Source organism: Mya arenaria, chromosome 2, assembly GCF_026914265.1.
Source record: "Mya arenaria isolate MELC-2E11 chromosome 2, ASM2691426v1".
Taxonomy (NCBI): Eukaryota; Metazoa; Mollusca; class Bivalvia; order Myida; family Myidae; genus Mya; species Mya arenaria.
Window position 1 is genome coordinate 51,279,324 of NC_069123.1, and position 15,810 is coordinate 51,295,133.

The 15,810-nt window shown below is 36.6% G+C and overlaps 2 protein-coding genes across 2 annotated transcripts in view; both read right to left on the minus strand.

Annotated features, from left to right (window-relative positions):
- The window catches only part of LOC128207560 (sodium-coupled monocarboxylate transporter 1-like), a 26,161-nt gene extending 25,909 nt beyond the window's left edge, over nt 1-252 (minus strand). The window contains exon 1 of the mRNA XM_052910580.1: nt 128-252. The gene's annotated coding sequence lies outside the window, so the exon portion shown is untranslated. The remainder of the gene's footprint in view (nt 1-127) is intronic.
- LOC128207600 (monocyte to macrophage differentiation factor-like) lies at nt 151-15,320 on the minus strand. Its single transcript, XM_052910641.1, has 8 exons — nt 15,232-15,320; nt 14,920-15,000; nt 10,025-10,106; nt 8,673-8,830; nt 8,391-8,465; nt 6,872-6,973; nt 6,251-6,320; nt 151-4,669 (listed from the first exon to the last, which is right to left on the minus strand). The coding sequence occupies exons 2-8, from the start codon at nt 14,958-14,960 to the stop codon at nt 4,457-4,459; spliced, it is 741 nt and encodes a 246-aa protein (XP_052766601.1). The 5' UTR covers nt 14,961-15,000; nt 15,232-15,320; the 3' UTR covers nt 151-4,456.
- Between the last annotated feature and the right edge of the window lie 490 nt (nt 15,321-15,810).

A 15,810-nucleotide genomic window follows, 5' to 3' on the forward strand; every position in this document is an offset into this window, starting at 1 on the left:
CTTTCACATGGTCATGCTCTCAAAGTGCTGAAAAAATGAGCAAATTGATCACAAAAGCCAAAAAACAATTAAGTACATACTTGCTTTGATCTTCAACAGATGCTTTTGGATCTTGTAAATAACTTACCTATCTCAACTAAGTAGTAATCATTGTTTTTTTATAAAATCCAACAAGCATAGCAACATTTCAAACAATCTCCAGACTTTTAAAAATGATGCTCATGAAAAAAAGGTCCATGACGCAAACAGAAAAAATTGATTACTCAATGTCAGCGATGTCAAGCAATCTAATGATGTTATCAAAACAGAGAATAAAAGCAAACTAGCAAATTGTTTCATTGAAAGTAATACTTATCATTTTTACTATTTTCATAAACAAGTGCAATACCTGTAAATAGTTTAGCTCAGGTGAACGAAAGGTAATGAGGATTTAATTGTTTTTTTGCCAGTTAAAAACAAGTTGATTGTACAGTTACATTGAAATTAAATATCTGAGGTATAAACTTATCATGGCACATATAATACATGTGACGCAATCTGCGAAAGCCAAGGCTTAGGGGAAAATGACGTATCATGTAAAAGCAAGTGGTTTTTTTTCGAAAGCATGACAGTGGTTTTGTTTTTACTTTCAATTAACAAAGAGACAGTTAATATTGATATATGTCACCCTCGAAAAATTTTCTTGTTGAAAAAAACGTGATCTTGCATAACATTATTCTCACAGCCTGGTTTTTACAGATTGCCTTACATCTCGAGACCTTCAGGAGTTAAACAGTGAAGTCAGCACCAAAAGCAAAAGCCTTCTTTAAATAATGGTTTTCATATTTAAAATCTGATCATTTGCTAAATACAAACGTCATAATTTCCATGCTTTAAAGAACATATGATATTTGATGTAACAAAGTCTTACTACATGTGCATGAACCATCTGAGAGCTGATAAAATAGAAATATTGAAGAAAGTAAATTTCTTTGTTGAAATTACAGAAAATAAAAAAAAGATTTAGGTCATCACTCATGGGATGTAATACTATGGTACAAATGTATAGAGAGATATGAGGTAGGTCAATGGACTTAATATGACCTTATAGATATAAAAACAGATATGATATAGGTCATGGAACGTAATACAGCTTAACAGATGTATAGACGGATATGATATAGGTCATGGGACAGAATGGGGCCTCACAGATATATAGAAATATGATGTAGGTCATGGGACAGAATGGGGCCTCACAGATATATAGAAATATGATGTAGGTCATGGGACGTAATACGGCCTTACAGATGTATAGAAATAGGATGTAGGTCATGGGACGTAATACGGCCTTACAGATGTATTTAAATAGGATGTAGGTCATGGGACATAATACAGCCTTACAGATGTATAGAAATAGGATGTAGGTCATGGGATGTAATACGGCTTTACAGATGTATAGAAATAGGATGTAGGTCATGGGATGTAATACGGCCTTACAGATGTATAGAAATAGGATGTAGGTCATGGGATGTAATACGGCTTTACAGATGTATAGAAATAGGATGTAGGTCATGGGATGTAATACGGCCTTACAGATGTATAGAGAGTAACAAATAAAGTCATAGAGCATTATATGATTTTACAGACGTATAGAGATATGATGTAGGTCATAGGACATAATACGCCTTACATACACTAACTAACTATCATAATAATAATAAACAAGATACAAAATCAACCAGTACCAGGTAAAAGTCTTAACAACAATATGTAAATAACCTGTATAAATGTATAAAGCCTACACAAACGAATCTATCTATCTATCTAACATGCATATGAATATATTTGATCAGAACAACATCTTACTACAAGGTAAAGTATGGTGGTGTATCTGATGGGACATTTGTTAATAAAACAAAAAATATGGAAATAAATATGTATGCTATCACAATATAAGTGTTTGTAACATCTTTGGTTAAGTATGTAGGAGATCTTTCAAAGAAGCATCCAGTTTCCATTATCAATACTCGGCAGATATAGAAAAATAGATTGACATGACATTTTATGAAACTATAGTTTTATGGATGTGGTTTATTTTGATCATTTTTATATCAATACTAAAGACACAGTTTATTGCACGCTACAAAATGACAATCAATCAAACTAACCACAAATCACAACAGGCAGATAATGCCATTTTTATAGAAATACAACAGATCTTATTATGCTGTTCGTTGAATTATCATGTATTATTTCCACAGTTTCATTTTACTGCAGTAAAATATCAACTTTTTTTTCCACATCTCTAATGGATTTCCCAATGTTTAATAAAAAAAACAAAAAAACATAGTGGGATGAATTGTTTCAAATTATGTCTTCAAATTGACATCACAATGTTATTTTTCATAAACACATATTAATTTGACAGTTTTCTTCTTAAATGTTAGCCTTAAAGAAACAGAATATTCTGTATGGAGAAAATTCATAAAAGAAATCACTTGTGATGACAGAATATTAAGCCACTCATGAAAAGATTGATTTTTTGTGATCATTATGTGAAATCAATTTTGATTTTATGCTGAAATTCAACAAATATCCTCTATTCATCTTTGATATGAGGTGCTCTACCCAATTTTGGGCCTTCGGACATAATTCTAGCAAATGAAATTATCATGGGTGAAAAAGATACTGAAATGTTTAAATACTTTGAAAACTTTTTTAGTTAAATTGTAAGATATTGTTAGATCATTATTAAAAGGATTTATAACTATTCCTTTACCCATGTTACCATAACAATCACGTTCTTTGCCATGTTCTATCAGGACAAAGTTCATACTGTCCTTTTTAACCACAGTCTTATTGTGTGAACATCATGTCAGCAATGTCAAAGTTAGCAGTCCAAATTTACACTGCATAATTATGCTTATAAACATAGATTTTCAGCAATTTTAAAGATATCAACATCACATTTTCAGGATTGCTTACTGAAATGTCACTGAATATGAAATATTTACAAAAAGCAAAAAATTGTATGAAAGTCCAAAATGGTGTGTCCATTATAAATATGCAAAATATATGAAATATAACAGGACTATTTCAGAAAATTTAAAAAATGATCCACAACTGTTCAAATATCAATAAAGAAGATGCAAAATGGCAATATGTCGAGCCCGTTGAAAAAGCCTTGGTAACAGACATGATGCTCTTCAATGCGATTGCAATACAGAGCAAAGTGAAGTTGAACAATACCTGGAAGGATCCTTTCAACCTTTGACCTGTAACCTTGATTTTGAGATCAACCTTTGACCACTAGGTGTGACCTTGACCCATGAGGTGCAGACCTTCGCCATGTTACCAACAAGCGGCCTCCTTATGATGAACATTTATTGCAAGTGTTTTGAAAATCCTATAATGCATGGTCAATATACAGCCCTGACAAGGATCATTTCAACATTAGACCTCTAACCTAAATCTGATCCTTGAGGCACAAACCTGGGTCTTGTGTGCAACACGCCCGGTCAACATGGTAAACCTTCACTGCATGTTTTTTGAAAATCTTTTAAGGCATGGTCAAGATACAGTCTGGACAAAGATCATTTTAACTTATGACCTCTAACTTTGACCTTGACCTTTGAGGTACAGGCCTGGGTCTTGAGTGCGACAGGCTGCATCGTCATTGTGAACATTTAGGGCAATTTCTAAAATCCTTTAATGCATGGTCAAGATACAGCCTGGACAAGGATCATTTCAACCTTTCACCTTAACATGGTCTTATGCACAACACGCCACCTCATCATGGTGAACCTTCATTGCAAGTTTTTTTGAAATCCTATAATGCATGGTCAAGTTACAGACCGTATAAGGATCAATTCAACCTTTGACCTTTTGAGTACAGAACTTGGTATTGTTTGCGACGGACCGCCTCATCATGGTGAACCCTCATGGCAAGTTTTTTGAAAATCCTAAAATGCATGGTCAAGATACCTAGCGAACAATTTTAGTCCCGACAGGTGAAGCACTTTCCTACGCACATACTCAGAACAGCCATTGTGACAACGATGCCTCGCTCACTTCAAGCAGGCTCGACCATAAAATGGAATAATGTTAAGCTAAGTGAATATAAATAATAAATAGTTTTGTTTGTTTTGTCCCTGCAATATCCATCCAAATACTCATCAATGTTATCTTTACGATGACAAAAATAAAAAATACCCTAAAATCACAGATACAGAATGACAACAGTGAGAAGAAATTTTGGATTTTCCTTTCAACCAAATAGTGTACTTCTGTATTAAAATGTTTAACAGTGGAGTCAAAATTTTATCATTGCAGCAAAAACACAAATTAACTATATATTAAAAATAAATGAAAGTCATTGGCTCTTTTAGTCAAAAGCAATGCTGTTATCTTATTGGAATTATTCAGAAAAACAGATGTAAAGGACAAAAAGGAATTCAAAATCTAGCAAAACACATCATCAAACCATTCTGTCAACAATGTTTTCAGTTTTCCCATGCTGGCCGACCAGATATGTATTTATGGCGTAGAAGTGAACGAATGCGCCAAGGAACACGAAGCAGTGCCAGATGGCGTGGGCAAATGGAATAATGCCATCACACTTGAAGAACAGGACCCCAGCCACATAAATCACTCCCCCCACAGCAAGCTCATGCACACCTGATGGATCTGTCTGAAAATAGTACAAAAATGATGAATTATGACCGTGAAAAATATTTACAACTCTCCATGCCAATTTAAATTTAATTAGTTAGTTATGGGTCAAAACCTATGCATTTTATTTACTAACAAAATTCCTTTATTTACATGACTGTTATACAAAGAATATCAGGAAATCAAACTATTTACATTGTATGACCTTGGTGTATGAGCAACTAACCACAAAATCAATAGGGTCATCTATTGATCAGGAAAGGGGTCATCTACTGATCATGTTAGGGGTCATCTACTGAACATGATAGGGGTCATCTACTGATCATGTTAGGGGTCATCTACTGAACATGATAGGGGTCATCTACTGATCATGATATAAGTCATCTTCTGATCAGGAAAGGGGTCATCTTCTAATCATGATACAGGTCATCTGCTGATCATGAAAGGAGTCATCTGATGATCATGTTAGGGGTCATCTACTGATCATGATAGGGGTTATCTACTGATCATGATAGGGGTCATCTACTGATCATGTTAGGGGTCATCTACTGATCATGATAGGGGTCATCTACTGATCATGATAAGGGTCATCTTCTGATCACAAAAGGAGTAGTCTACTGATCATGTTAGGGGTCATCTACTGACCATGGTAGGGGATATCTTCTAATCATGATACGGGTCATCTGCTGATCATGAAAGGAGTCATCAGATGATCATGTTAGGGGTCATCTACTGACCATGATAGGGGTCATCTACTAATAATGAAAGGGGTTATCTACTGATCATGATAGGGGTCATATAATGATCATGATAGGGGTCATCTACTGATCATGTTAGGGGTCATCTACTGATCATGATAGGGGTCATCTACTGATCATGAAAGGGGTAATCTCCTGGTCATGACCAATGTATGTATGTATGTATGTCTGTATGCATTTCTTTAGACCTTGCGGTCAAGGATAACCTGTGAAAGTGCAAGCACTTATTTCCAACAGGGTCCTTTGTTTTTGCTGAAGGGACACTAGCTGAAGAGACAGCGGTGGGATACAAGGAAGTCCGGGTGCTATACCCTAGCTCTTTTTCGAAGAGACCCCTAGGTTCTTTTACGTGCTCGGTGTAAAGCACCGATAAGCGGGGTACAACTTTCTGGGGTTAAACCAGTACTGAGTATACCACTTTTCCAAGCACTACCCTTTAAATGCCGAGCGCCAGGCAAGGAAGCTACTTGTACCAACTTTTAACATCTTTTGGTATGACGCAACCAGGGATCCAACCCACCACCTCCCGCTACATAGGCGGATGCTTAACTACTAGGCCACAGAGATGGTTAATATAAAAGGTGTATATAAAATTTGAAGATTAAACAACAGATCATTCTTACTTTGACTGGAAACTATTTTATGATATAAACACTGACCATGTATACAATGTTGAACGGACTCTTCACCAATTATAAAAATACATTGATCAGAAAATAATGTGTGATACCGATGATGTTCACACTGCCGAACAAAGTGATCCCTGTGTCTGCCATTCTTTGAAGGTTTTTCAAAGTCTTAAGTGCATGAAGCTGGTTTGAAATGAATAATTTCAAGCTTACCATGTGTGTGACTGCATAAGCTGGACAAATTCCTATAATAAGGTAAAACACTACCTCTAGCGACTTGTATCTGAAAAACAAGATAAGTAGACAATAGTAAAAATATATTCATGTGTAATAAAAATAGTGTGTCATGTTTATTTACAATAAATTTATCGATTATAAGTAATCTAATTCATCTGAGCATAAGTTTCTCAGAAATAATGTGCTAGATAAAGAACATTTCTGAAGCAAGAACATGTATAAGTTGAGTTGTACACCCCAAAGTCATTCAATAACATTCATGTTCCAGAGTGAGATTAGCACAGTGTATCACTATAGAGCGGACATTAGCCACAGTTTGCAATGTTTAAGTTTAGTTTATACCGATTTATTTTAGCTCAATCATGAAGACAGCTGAATGCAGGTAAGAATCAGCCTTGAGTGTGTTCCTTATGTAAAAAAATCACAACAGTACAGGTTTTTCCTTTTGATAAACCATGAGAGTGTACCCAAGAGACATGGTCATATAACCTCTAGACTAGACTAGACTACTTGCACTCTATTTCAACAATCAGAGGCAACATCTAAGAAGCATAACACATGTCTTCAATGAAGCTCAAAGCATGTAAGGTGACATACTTGCTGTGGAAGAGGAACTGGTAGATAATGCCAAGTACAGCCCCGACCCAGACCACCCACATGAAGAAATTGTCCACACCTCCGAAGTCCTTCAGCAGCAGCCTGCCATGGACATGGGAAATGTTTAACTATGTTTAAAACATGAAATTGTATTCATAAACCAACATGAAAATCAAACTCAACTGCAAAACTGAAACAAACAACCTTTAATGCCTACACCAATGAGATTGAATATACTATCTGCATGACTTTGCATATCTATTTTGCAAGTTTAACCATATGTCCATGCCAAACAAGAACTAAAATTTGTGATGAATTCATTCAACTTACCATGATGTCAATAAAGCAAATTTCATTAAACTTACCAAGGAGTGTAGGAAGCGGAATTCACTGAACTTACCAAGGAGTGTAAGACACGGAATTCATTAAACTTACCTAGGAGTGAAAGAAGCGGATTTCATCGAATTTACCAAGATGAGTAAGATGCGGAATTCATTTAACTTACCTGGGAGTGTAAGAAACGGAACTCATTTAACTTACCTAGGAGTGTAAGACACGGAACTCATTTAACTTAACTAGGAGTGTAAGACATGGAACTGATTTCACTTACCTAGGAGTGTAAGACACGGAACTCATTAAACTAACCAAGGAGTGAAAGAAGCGGAATTTATTGAACTTACCAAGGAGAGAAAGAAGTGGAATTCATTGAACTTACGAAGGAGTGAAAGAAGTGGAATTCATTTAACTTACCAAGGAGTGAAAGAAGTGGATTTAAACGAACTTACGAGGAGTGTAAGACGTGAAATTCATTGAACTTACGAAGGAGTGAAAGAAGTGGAATTAAACGAACTTACGAAGGAGTGTAAGACGTGAAATTCATTGAATTTACTAAGGAGTGAAAGAAGGGGAGTTCATTTAACTTACCTAGGAGTGTAAATCGTGTAATTCATTGAACTTACGAAGGAGTGTAAGACGTGGAATTCATTGAACTTTCCAAGGAGTGAAAGACGAGGAGTTCATTCAACTTACCAAGAAGTAAATGAAGCGGAGTTCATCGAACTAACCAAGGAGTGTAAGACGCAGAATTCATTGAACTTACCAAGGAGTGAAGGAAGCAGAGTTCATCAAACTTACCAAGGAGTGTAAAACGCAAAATTCATTGAACATACCAAGGAGTGTAAGAAGCTTAATTCATTCAACTTACCAAGGAGTGAAGGAAGTAGAGTTCATCGAAATTACCAAGGAGTGTAAGACGCAGAATTCACTGAACTTACCAAGGAGTGAAGGAAGCAGAGTTCATCGAAATTACCAAGGAGTGTAAGACGCAGAATTCACTGAACTTACCAAGGAGTGGAGGAAGTAGAGTTCATCGAAATTACCAAGGAGTGTAAGACGCAGAATTCACTGAACTTACCAAGGAGTGAAGGAAGCAGAGTTCATCGAACTTACCAAGGAGTGTAAGACGCGGAATTCATTGAACTTACAAAGGAGTGTAAGAAGCGGAATTCATTTAACTTACCAAGGAGTGTAAGAAGCAGCAATGAAGATATAGATCACTGCTCGGTCACCAATGTGCAAACAGTGCTTTAGCTTGCTGCAAACACAACAAATCACTTAGGCTTACATGGGTTGACATTTACTTTATTCTTTAATGCTTAACTTTACATAAATAATTATATCCAAATTTTAAATAACTTCAATCAATCCTGACCAATAACACTGTCTTCAATGAGCAAACTTCAATTTTGCATAATTATTTAATGTAAAGTATGCCCAAAATGAGTTACAAGCTACTGCTTACCTTTTAGTCCTAGCAAATGAGAGTGAGTGATACATGGTGGACGTAGTGAACAAAAAGAACAGTGCCATGCCGTAAATAAGGAGAGCGGCGACCTCGGTTGGGGATGAGGCTCGCTCCTGCATTATCTTCAAACCATAGAGGCTCGGAAATATACAGATCTGTGAACAAGCATTATTCATGTGAAGAAAATTACATCAATAAATATACAGTAATTATAGCATGATTTCAAAAAACAACTTCAAATGCCCTCAAAGTGATAGCCAATACAATGTACACGAAACCAATAAGCGTGACTTGATCTTTTAAAAGAAGACCTGCGTCTTGCAAAAGACACTTTATCTTTTAGAGATTAACATTTTTGCCTATTGATTTTAAATGTCCTTGGATGAAAAGGAAACAGTCTAGACATGAGCATATGAAATACAATTGCATAATTTCACCAAATAACCTGAAGTGTGAACACGACATTTGAGGCAGGGACCTGTTGACTGGGTCTTATGTACGTTTCCACATGGTAAACATTTGTTCTGCTTTGTCGCATGGATGAAAAAGTTACATATCGGACATTATCAAATGTTTTGTAGTTGTAACCTCTAATTGTGATCTTTGAGGTGCAACCTGGTTCAAGCCTGCCTCTCATCATTCCTATTTAAGTTAAATTTGTTCCAGATACATACTAGACATTACCATAACTTTTTTATGTAATGTAATACCAAAGTGTGACATTGATCTTTAAGGTAGGAACCTAGGTTTTGAGTGTGACACATCATCTTCAAGTGGTCAACATTTGCAATGCAGCTAGTTATTTTAAATTCATCGAATGCATGAGGAAATCACACTCCAGGCAGGACTATATGTTAAGTAATTGCATACTTGTGCCGAGTAAGATTTAAGTGTGACCTTGACCTTTGAGGCAAAACCTGTGTCTTGCTCATGACTCATCATCGTCATGTGGTGAACATTTGAGCCTTATTTAATTTATATTTGTCCCATGCATGAGAAAGTTAAAACCGGGACATTGAAATTCAGACGTCAAGACAGACAGTGCGATTACTATATGCCACCCTTAAAAGGTATCAAAATACAGTAAAATATATGAAAGTATAGAAAATGATTATTATGCAAATAAAAGAAAAATCTGCAATGTATATACATATACTGTCCAATTTGGTGGACAAGCTCTGGCATACAATAAGCATGTGTATCTGTCTGGAATGGCTTACAGGTTAATTACACTATCAATATGACCAACTTAAATATCAAAATAATACACATGAAAAACAAAAACAAAAAAAGCTTTCACAGAATAAACAGCTCTGCAAATGAATATTTAAGAATAAAGGTATACATACCCCATGAGTGAACATGTTGGCCAGGTGCTCCAAGTCTGTTGGCTTGTAGTGCTCCCCATGACTAGCTCTCTCATTCTTTAATCTACAATCAGCATAGATATTTTACATTGACAAGCTATATCAAACAAATTTGAAAAATTCAGGTATACTTGGTAAATAAATATTGCTATTAGCTACATATTATTGGCGATCATCTAAACTTGTCGGACATGTGAAGGTAGATTTGAATCCCTAGAGAGAAAGATTTTGGTCCAAAGAGGAAGATTTTACAGAATGTGCTTATTCCACAATTTCTATAGATTTTGTTTGTTTTAGGTACACTTGACATTACATTGTGTTGTTACTTGTGTCCTCGATTAACCTTTTATGTATTTACTGATGGTAAACACTAACTCTTTTCTTGCTTCTTGCTTCAATTTTCATAATTTTTAAATTCATTTTCTAGATCACAAGAAGGCCATTATGTAATTTTCAAAGCAAAATAATACTTTTATGAAATAACAATTACAAAACAGGAAAGTTATTTATGTAGATGTAGGTGGTAATAGCCTTCCTGATCATTACAAACTTAAACAAAGGATAGTTGCCTTATGGCCCTCCATCCAAATAGCTTGCATTTTTATTGCAAGATCCAGACTCATCCTGACAAAAGAGAGTTATTTTCACTCTATTGCTTGTCATAGCAACCACATTTTTTGTTTGACAAAAAGATTAAAAGGATGTGCATAGCTTCCTAATTGCCCACTTTCTAGTTTAAAAGTTCCATTAACATGTATTGCATACTTCTTGCTTGAGTTATTACAACTTCTAGTTTTTCAGGACAGACTTACCAACATTTGTGGCTTTTTTTTCTTCTTAAAAAAATAGCTCAAACATAAGCAGATGTTTTTATCAGTATTTCATACAGTTAACGACACAAGAAAAGTCCTAACCCTATAACAATCAAACCAGTGAGCATCAGATGGTGCTCCAGGACAGATGGATGGAGACACAGTAAACCTATAGTCTCTGCCAGTGAAACCAGTAGGAGACAAAACACTAGAATTCCATGAACCATTAAAATCATAAGGGGTCATCTACAGGTCAGACACAACTCCAAGTCAGGTTTGAGTGCCATGGGTGCAGGCATTGCCGAGTTATCTCTCGAAACATTTTCGCATTCAAGGTCACTGTGAACTTGACCTTTGACCCAATGACTCCTAAAATCAATAAGGGTCATCTCCTAGTCAGGCCCAACTTCCATGTCAAGATTGATGATCATAGGTTCAGGCATTGTTGAGATATCACTGGGAGAAGACTTGTTAACTTTTTTGCGTTTAAGGTTACTGTGACCTTGACCTTGGCCCGATGACCCCCAAAGTCAAGAGGGTTCATCTACTGTTCAGGCCCAACCTTCATGTCAAGTTTGATGACCATAGGTCCAGGAGTTGTCGAGTTTGCTTTCAAGATCACTGTGACCTTGACCTTTGACCCCTAAAATCAAAAAGGGGTCATCTACGTGTCAGGCTTAACCTCCAAGTCAAGATTGAGGGCCATGGGTGCAGGCATTGTCGAGTTATCACTCGGACAACCTTTAACCATTTAAGGTCACTGTGACCTTGACCTTTAGCCCGATAACCCCCCAAAACAATAAGGGTCATCTACTGGTCAGGCCCAACCTCCAAGTCAAGTTTGAGGGCCATGGGTGCAGGCATTGTAGGGTTATCACTCGGACAAACTTTTACCATTCAAGGTCACTGTGACCTTGGCCTTTGGCCCGATGACCCCCCAAAACAATAGGGGTCATCTACTTGTCAGGCCCAACCTCCAAGTCAAGATTGAGGGTCATGGGTGCAAGCATTGTCGAGTTATCACTCGGACAACCTTTTACCATTCAAGGTCACTGCGATCTTAACCTTTGGCCCGATGACCCCCCAAAACAATAGGAGTCATCTACATGTCAGGCCAAACCTCCAAGTCAAGTTTGATGGCTATGGGTGCAGGCATTGTTGAGTTATCACTCGGACAAACTTTTACCATTCAAGGTCACTGTGACCTTGACCTTTGGCCCGATGACCCCCAAAAACAATAGGGTTCATCTACTGGTCAGGCCCTCCAATTCAAGTTTGAGGGCCATGGGTGCAGGCATTGTCGCGTTATCACTCAGACAACCTTTTACCATTCAAGGTCACTGTGACCTTAACCTTTGGCCTGATGACCCCCCAAAACAATAGGGAGTCATCTACTGGTCAGGTCCAACCTCCAAGTCAAGTATGAGGGCCAAGGGTGCAGGCATTGTCGAGTTAACACTCCGAACAACCTTTTACCATTTAAGGTCACTGTGACCTGGACCTTTGGCCTGATGATCTCCAAATCAATAGGGGTCATCTACTGGTCAGGCACAACCACCAAGTCACAAGTATGAGGGCCATGGGTGCGGGCATTGTCGAGTTATCAATTGGACAACCTTTTACCATGCAAGGTTACTGTGACCTTGACCTTTGGCCCGATGATCCCCAAAAACAATAGGGGTCATCTACTGGTCAGACCCACCTTCCATATCAAGTTTGATGACTAAAGGGTTAGGCATTGTTGAGTTATCACTTGGACAAGCTTTAAAATATTTTACCATTAAAGGTCACTCTGACCTTGACCTTTAACCCGATGAGCCCTAAAATCTATAGGGGTCATCTACTAGGCAGGCCTAACTTTCATGTCAAGTTTGATGACCATACGTCCAGGAATTTTTTAGTTATCACTCGGACAAGCTTTGGTCTACCGACGGACAGACTGACCTACCGACCAACATGTGCAAAGCAATATACCCCTCTTCTTTATAGGGGGGGCATAATAAAACAGAGACAGTAGAAAAAATGTCTTGATTGATTTGTGAGTACATTTCTCACTAAATCAGCTTCAGACAGATTTCTTCCATATTAGATATCAACATTGAGAAGTAGAAAACATTGATGGAGTAAGCACGGTTTACCCAAAGGGTAATTTTTTTTTATATTTATTCTATTCTAAATATATGCATTGATCCACTTTTTTTTTTACTTCAAGTTGGTTACAATTGCTAAGAATTTCAGACTTTTAATTGTGAGTCTGGAAGCATTTAAATTGAATCTTTTCTACTGACAATTCTTTAAAAACAGATTCTAAGTTGAGAAGCACTTCAATGATCCTGATAAATAACAGTGACAATTTTTTTGTTTAAACACTATTTAAACCTTTATAATAAACACGTCTAAAGATAATACAGTGAACGTGATTCCACGTAAGCATAACTTACTGTAACTTTTTCACCAATAAAAAGTAATTTCTTTAAACTCAAAAGCTTTGGTGTTGTGAACTTTTGAGATAAAGAATTACATCCTTTGTTATTTTTAAAATCTATACACCATACCGTACAACTTATTTGGAAAATGATATCTCTTAAGATGACCGATCCATGAGGACAAATTAGATTGGTCAACAGTGAACATGAATATATAGTACACGTTACGGGCAATGAAAGATAGGGAGTTTTACACAAAATAGCGATTTGGTAGTGTCTGCATGCAGAGCGAAAGAAGTGGGTTGATCACCATCAGATGCAAATATCCGTTTGTGCAGTGTATTATATTTAGGTTCAATGTAAAAAAAAATCACATTGGATGATAAGAATCAAGGTTATTTAATAGCGAACTTGGTCTCCAAAATTCCAGGACAATTGGGGGCAGAAAGTATAACCAGGCATATAGAAGCATATAAACTGTCTACTCTGGAGCTAGCTGTCAATGTGGTAAGTCTGCCCGCAGATTGAGGGGAAGTCGGTTCAATCCCCACCACAGTGGCTTGATGACAAAGGCTCATTAAAGTCACAATAAATAATTTCAACCAGCCAAAATTATATTTTATACATACTTGAACATGTATATCATCAAAATAATACATTGCCATAAACATAAAATGAGGTTTGACAAAATTCAAAAATACCCTATACTGTAATATGAAACAAGTGAAGAATGATCGCCGGGCGAAAATGTAAACAAAGACCAATTCTTGTTGAAAATTATAACTTCGTAAGCTACAAACAAAATACCTGGCTCATAGATGCAGTGGCCCGTAATATACACGTTAAAACCGGTATTCTTGTCGAGACAAACAGTATACGACGAAAATGCGAATTATCACAAGCGCTAGCCAGACATTGTTCTGTCAAAATGACATAGTACCCGACTCGCCTTAATCGATTAGCGAAAGTGAACGAAGGGCTGGAACCACCCAAACACTCAACTCTTTTCCGATGGTTCCCGTCCTTCGGCTGCTTTCGCTAATCGATTAAGGCGAGCCAGGTACTGCGTCATTTTGACAGAATAATGTCTGGCTAGCGCTTGTGATAATTCGCATTTTGAAGCATTTTCGTCGTATACTGTTTCTCTCGACAAGAATACCGGTTTTAACGTGTATATAACGGGCCACTGCATATATGAGCCAGGTATTTTGTTTTTAGCTTATGAAGAAGTTATAATTTTCAACGAGAATTGGTCTTTGTTTACATTTTCCCCCGGCAAACATTCTTCACATGTTTCATATTACAGTATATGGTATTTTTGAATTTTGTCAAATCTCATTTTATGTTTATGGCAATGTATTATATTGATAATATACATGTTCAAGTATGAATAAAATATAATTTTGGCTAGTTGAAATTATTTATTGTGACTTTAATGAGCCTTTGTCATCAAGCCACTGTGATCCCCACCAGATGCATACAGCAATTTGTGCAGTCTATAACACAAAATATTCTTTTTTGAAATCTACCACCAAATTAGTTAATGTGATTGACACATTTGAGTAAGACTATGCTATCAGCATTTAATCTGATTCAGTATCAATATCACAGTAAATCACTCGTCACTGTACTAACTTACTTCGAGGTGTCAACAGAAAACGAAATATTTCTTCTCAGCATTGTTGGAAATTCTCAGTCAAATCGTCCGGGCCAGATTCAACTGCAAAAAAAAACACATGCAAAAACACACTATATGTTACAGACTGTCATCCGAAAATCTTCGTCCGAAACTAGAAAACTTTAATTTATTCGGAAAGCAAACACCACTAAAAACACACCGTAATAAAACGTAATTTTATTTCGTTAAAAAAAAAGAAAAACAAGAAACGCCAGTATGTGGTTTAATTGGTATCTTTTGTGGTAAAATCGGCTGAAATAAATGTGTTTATACCTGTTGTCATGAATTGTGCATGGCGTACTCTTCTTTTTCGAACCAAATGTCATCTCGCACATGAAACGGACGGAGCACACAACAGTTTTTGAAACAGCTGAGAATTCCCCGTGCAGAAATACAACTGAGGCAATTCTGTCAAGAAATTTTAAATAAAGTTATCATCGGGTTGCACTTGACCACTTAGAAAGCCGATTGTGTCGTAAACCGTTAAGCACTAAACACTTCTTCCAATATTGTGCTCATCAATTCTGAGTTTGATTACTATCTATCTCTGTTTAATGTCAACTCCTCTTCCGAGTGTTCCTGACATGAACGGTGCGCGCCGGCTTCACTGTGGGGGAATGGACACCGGATATAGCTCAAAAAGTGATAAATCGATAAGTGTTTGATTTTGACTCATGGAAAGTTTTCTATAATTTCTTTGTATTTTATGGTTATATATTATCAAACTCGATGTGTTTCGAATTACTTGATCATGTGCAATATAAGACTATGATGGAAATGTGTCTCCTCTTTTGTATAATAGCCCAATTCTCGCCGAAAGTAGCATGATCGCTCACAAATGTTCATTTATGT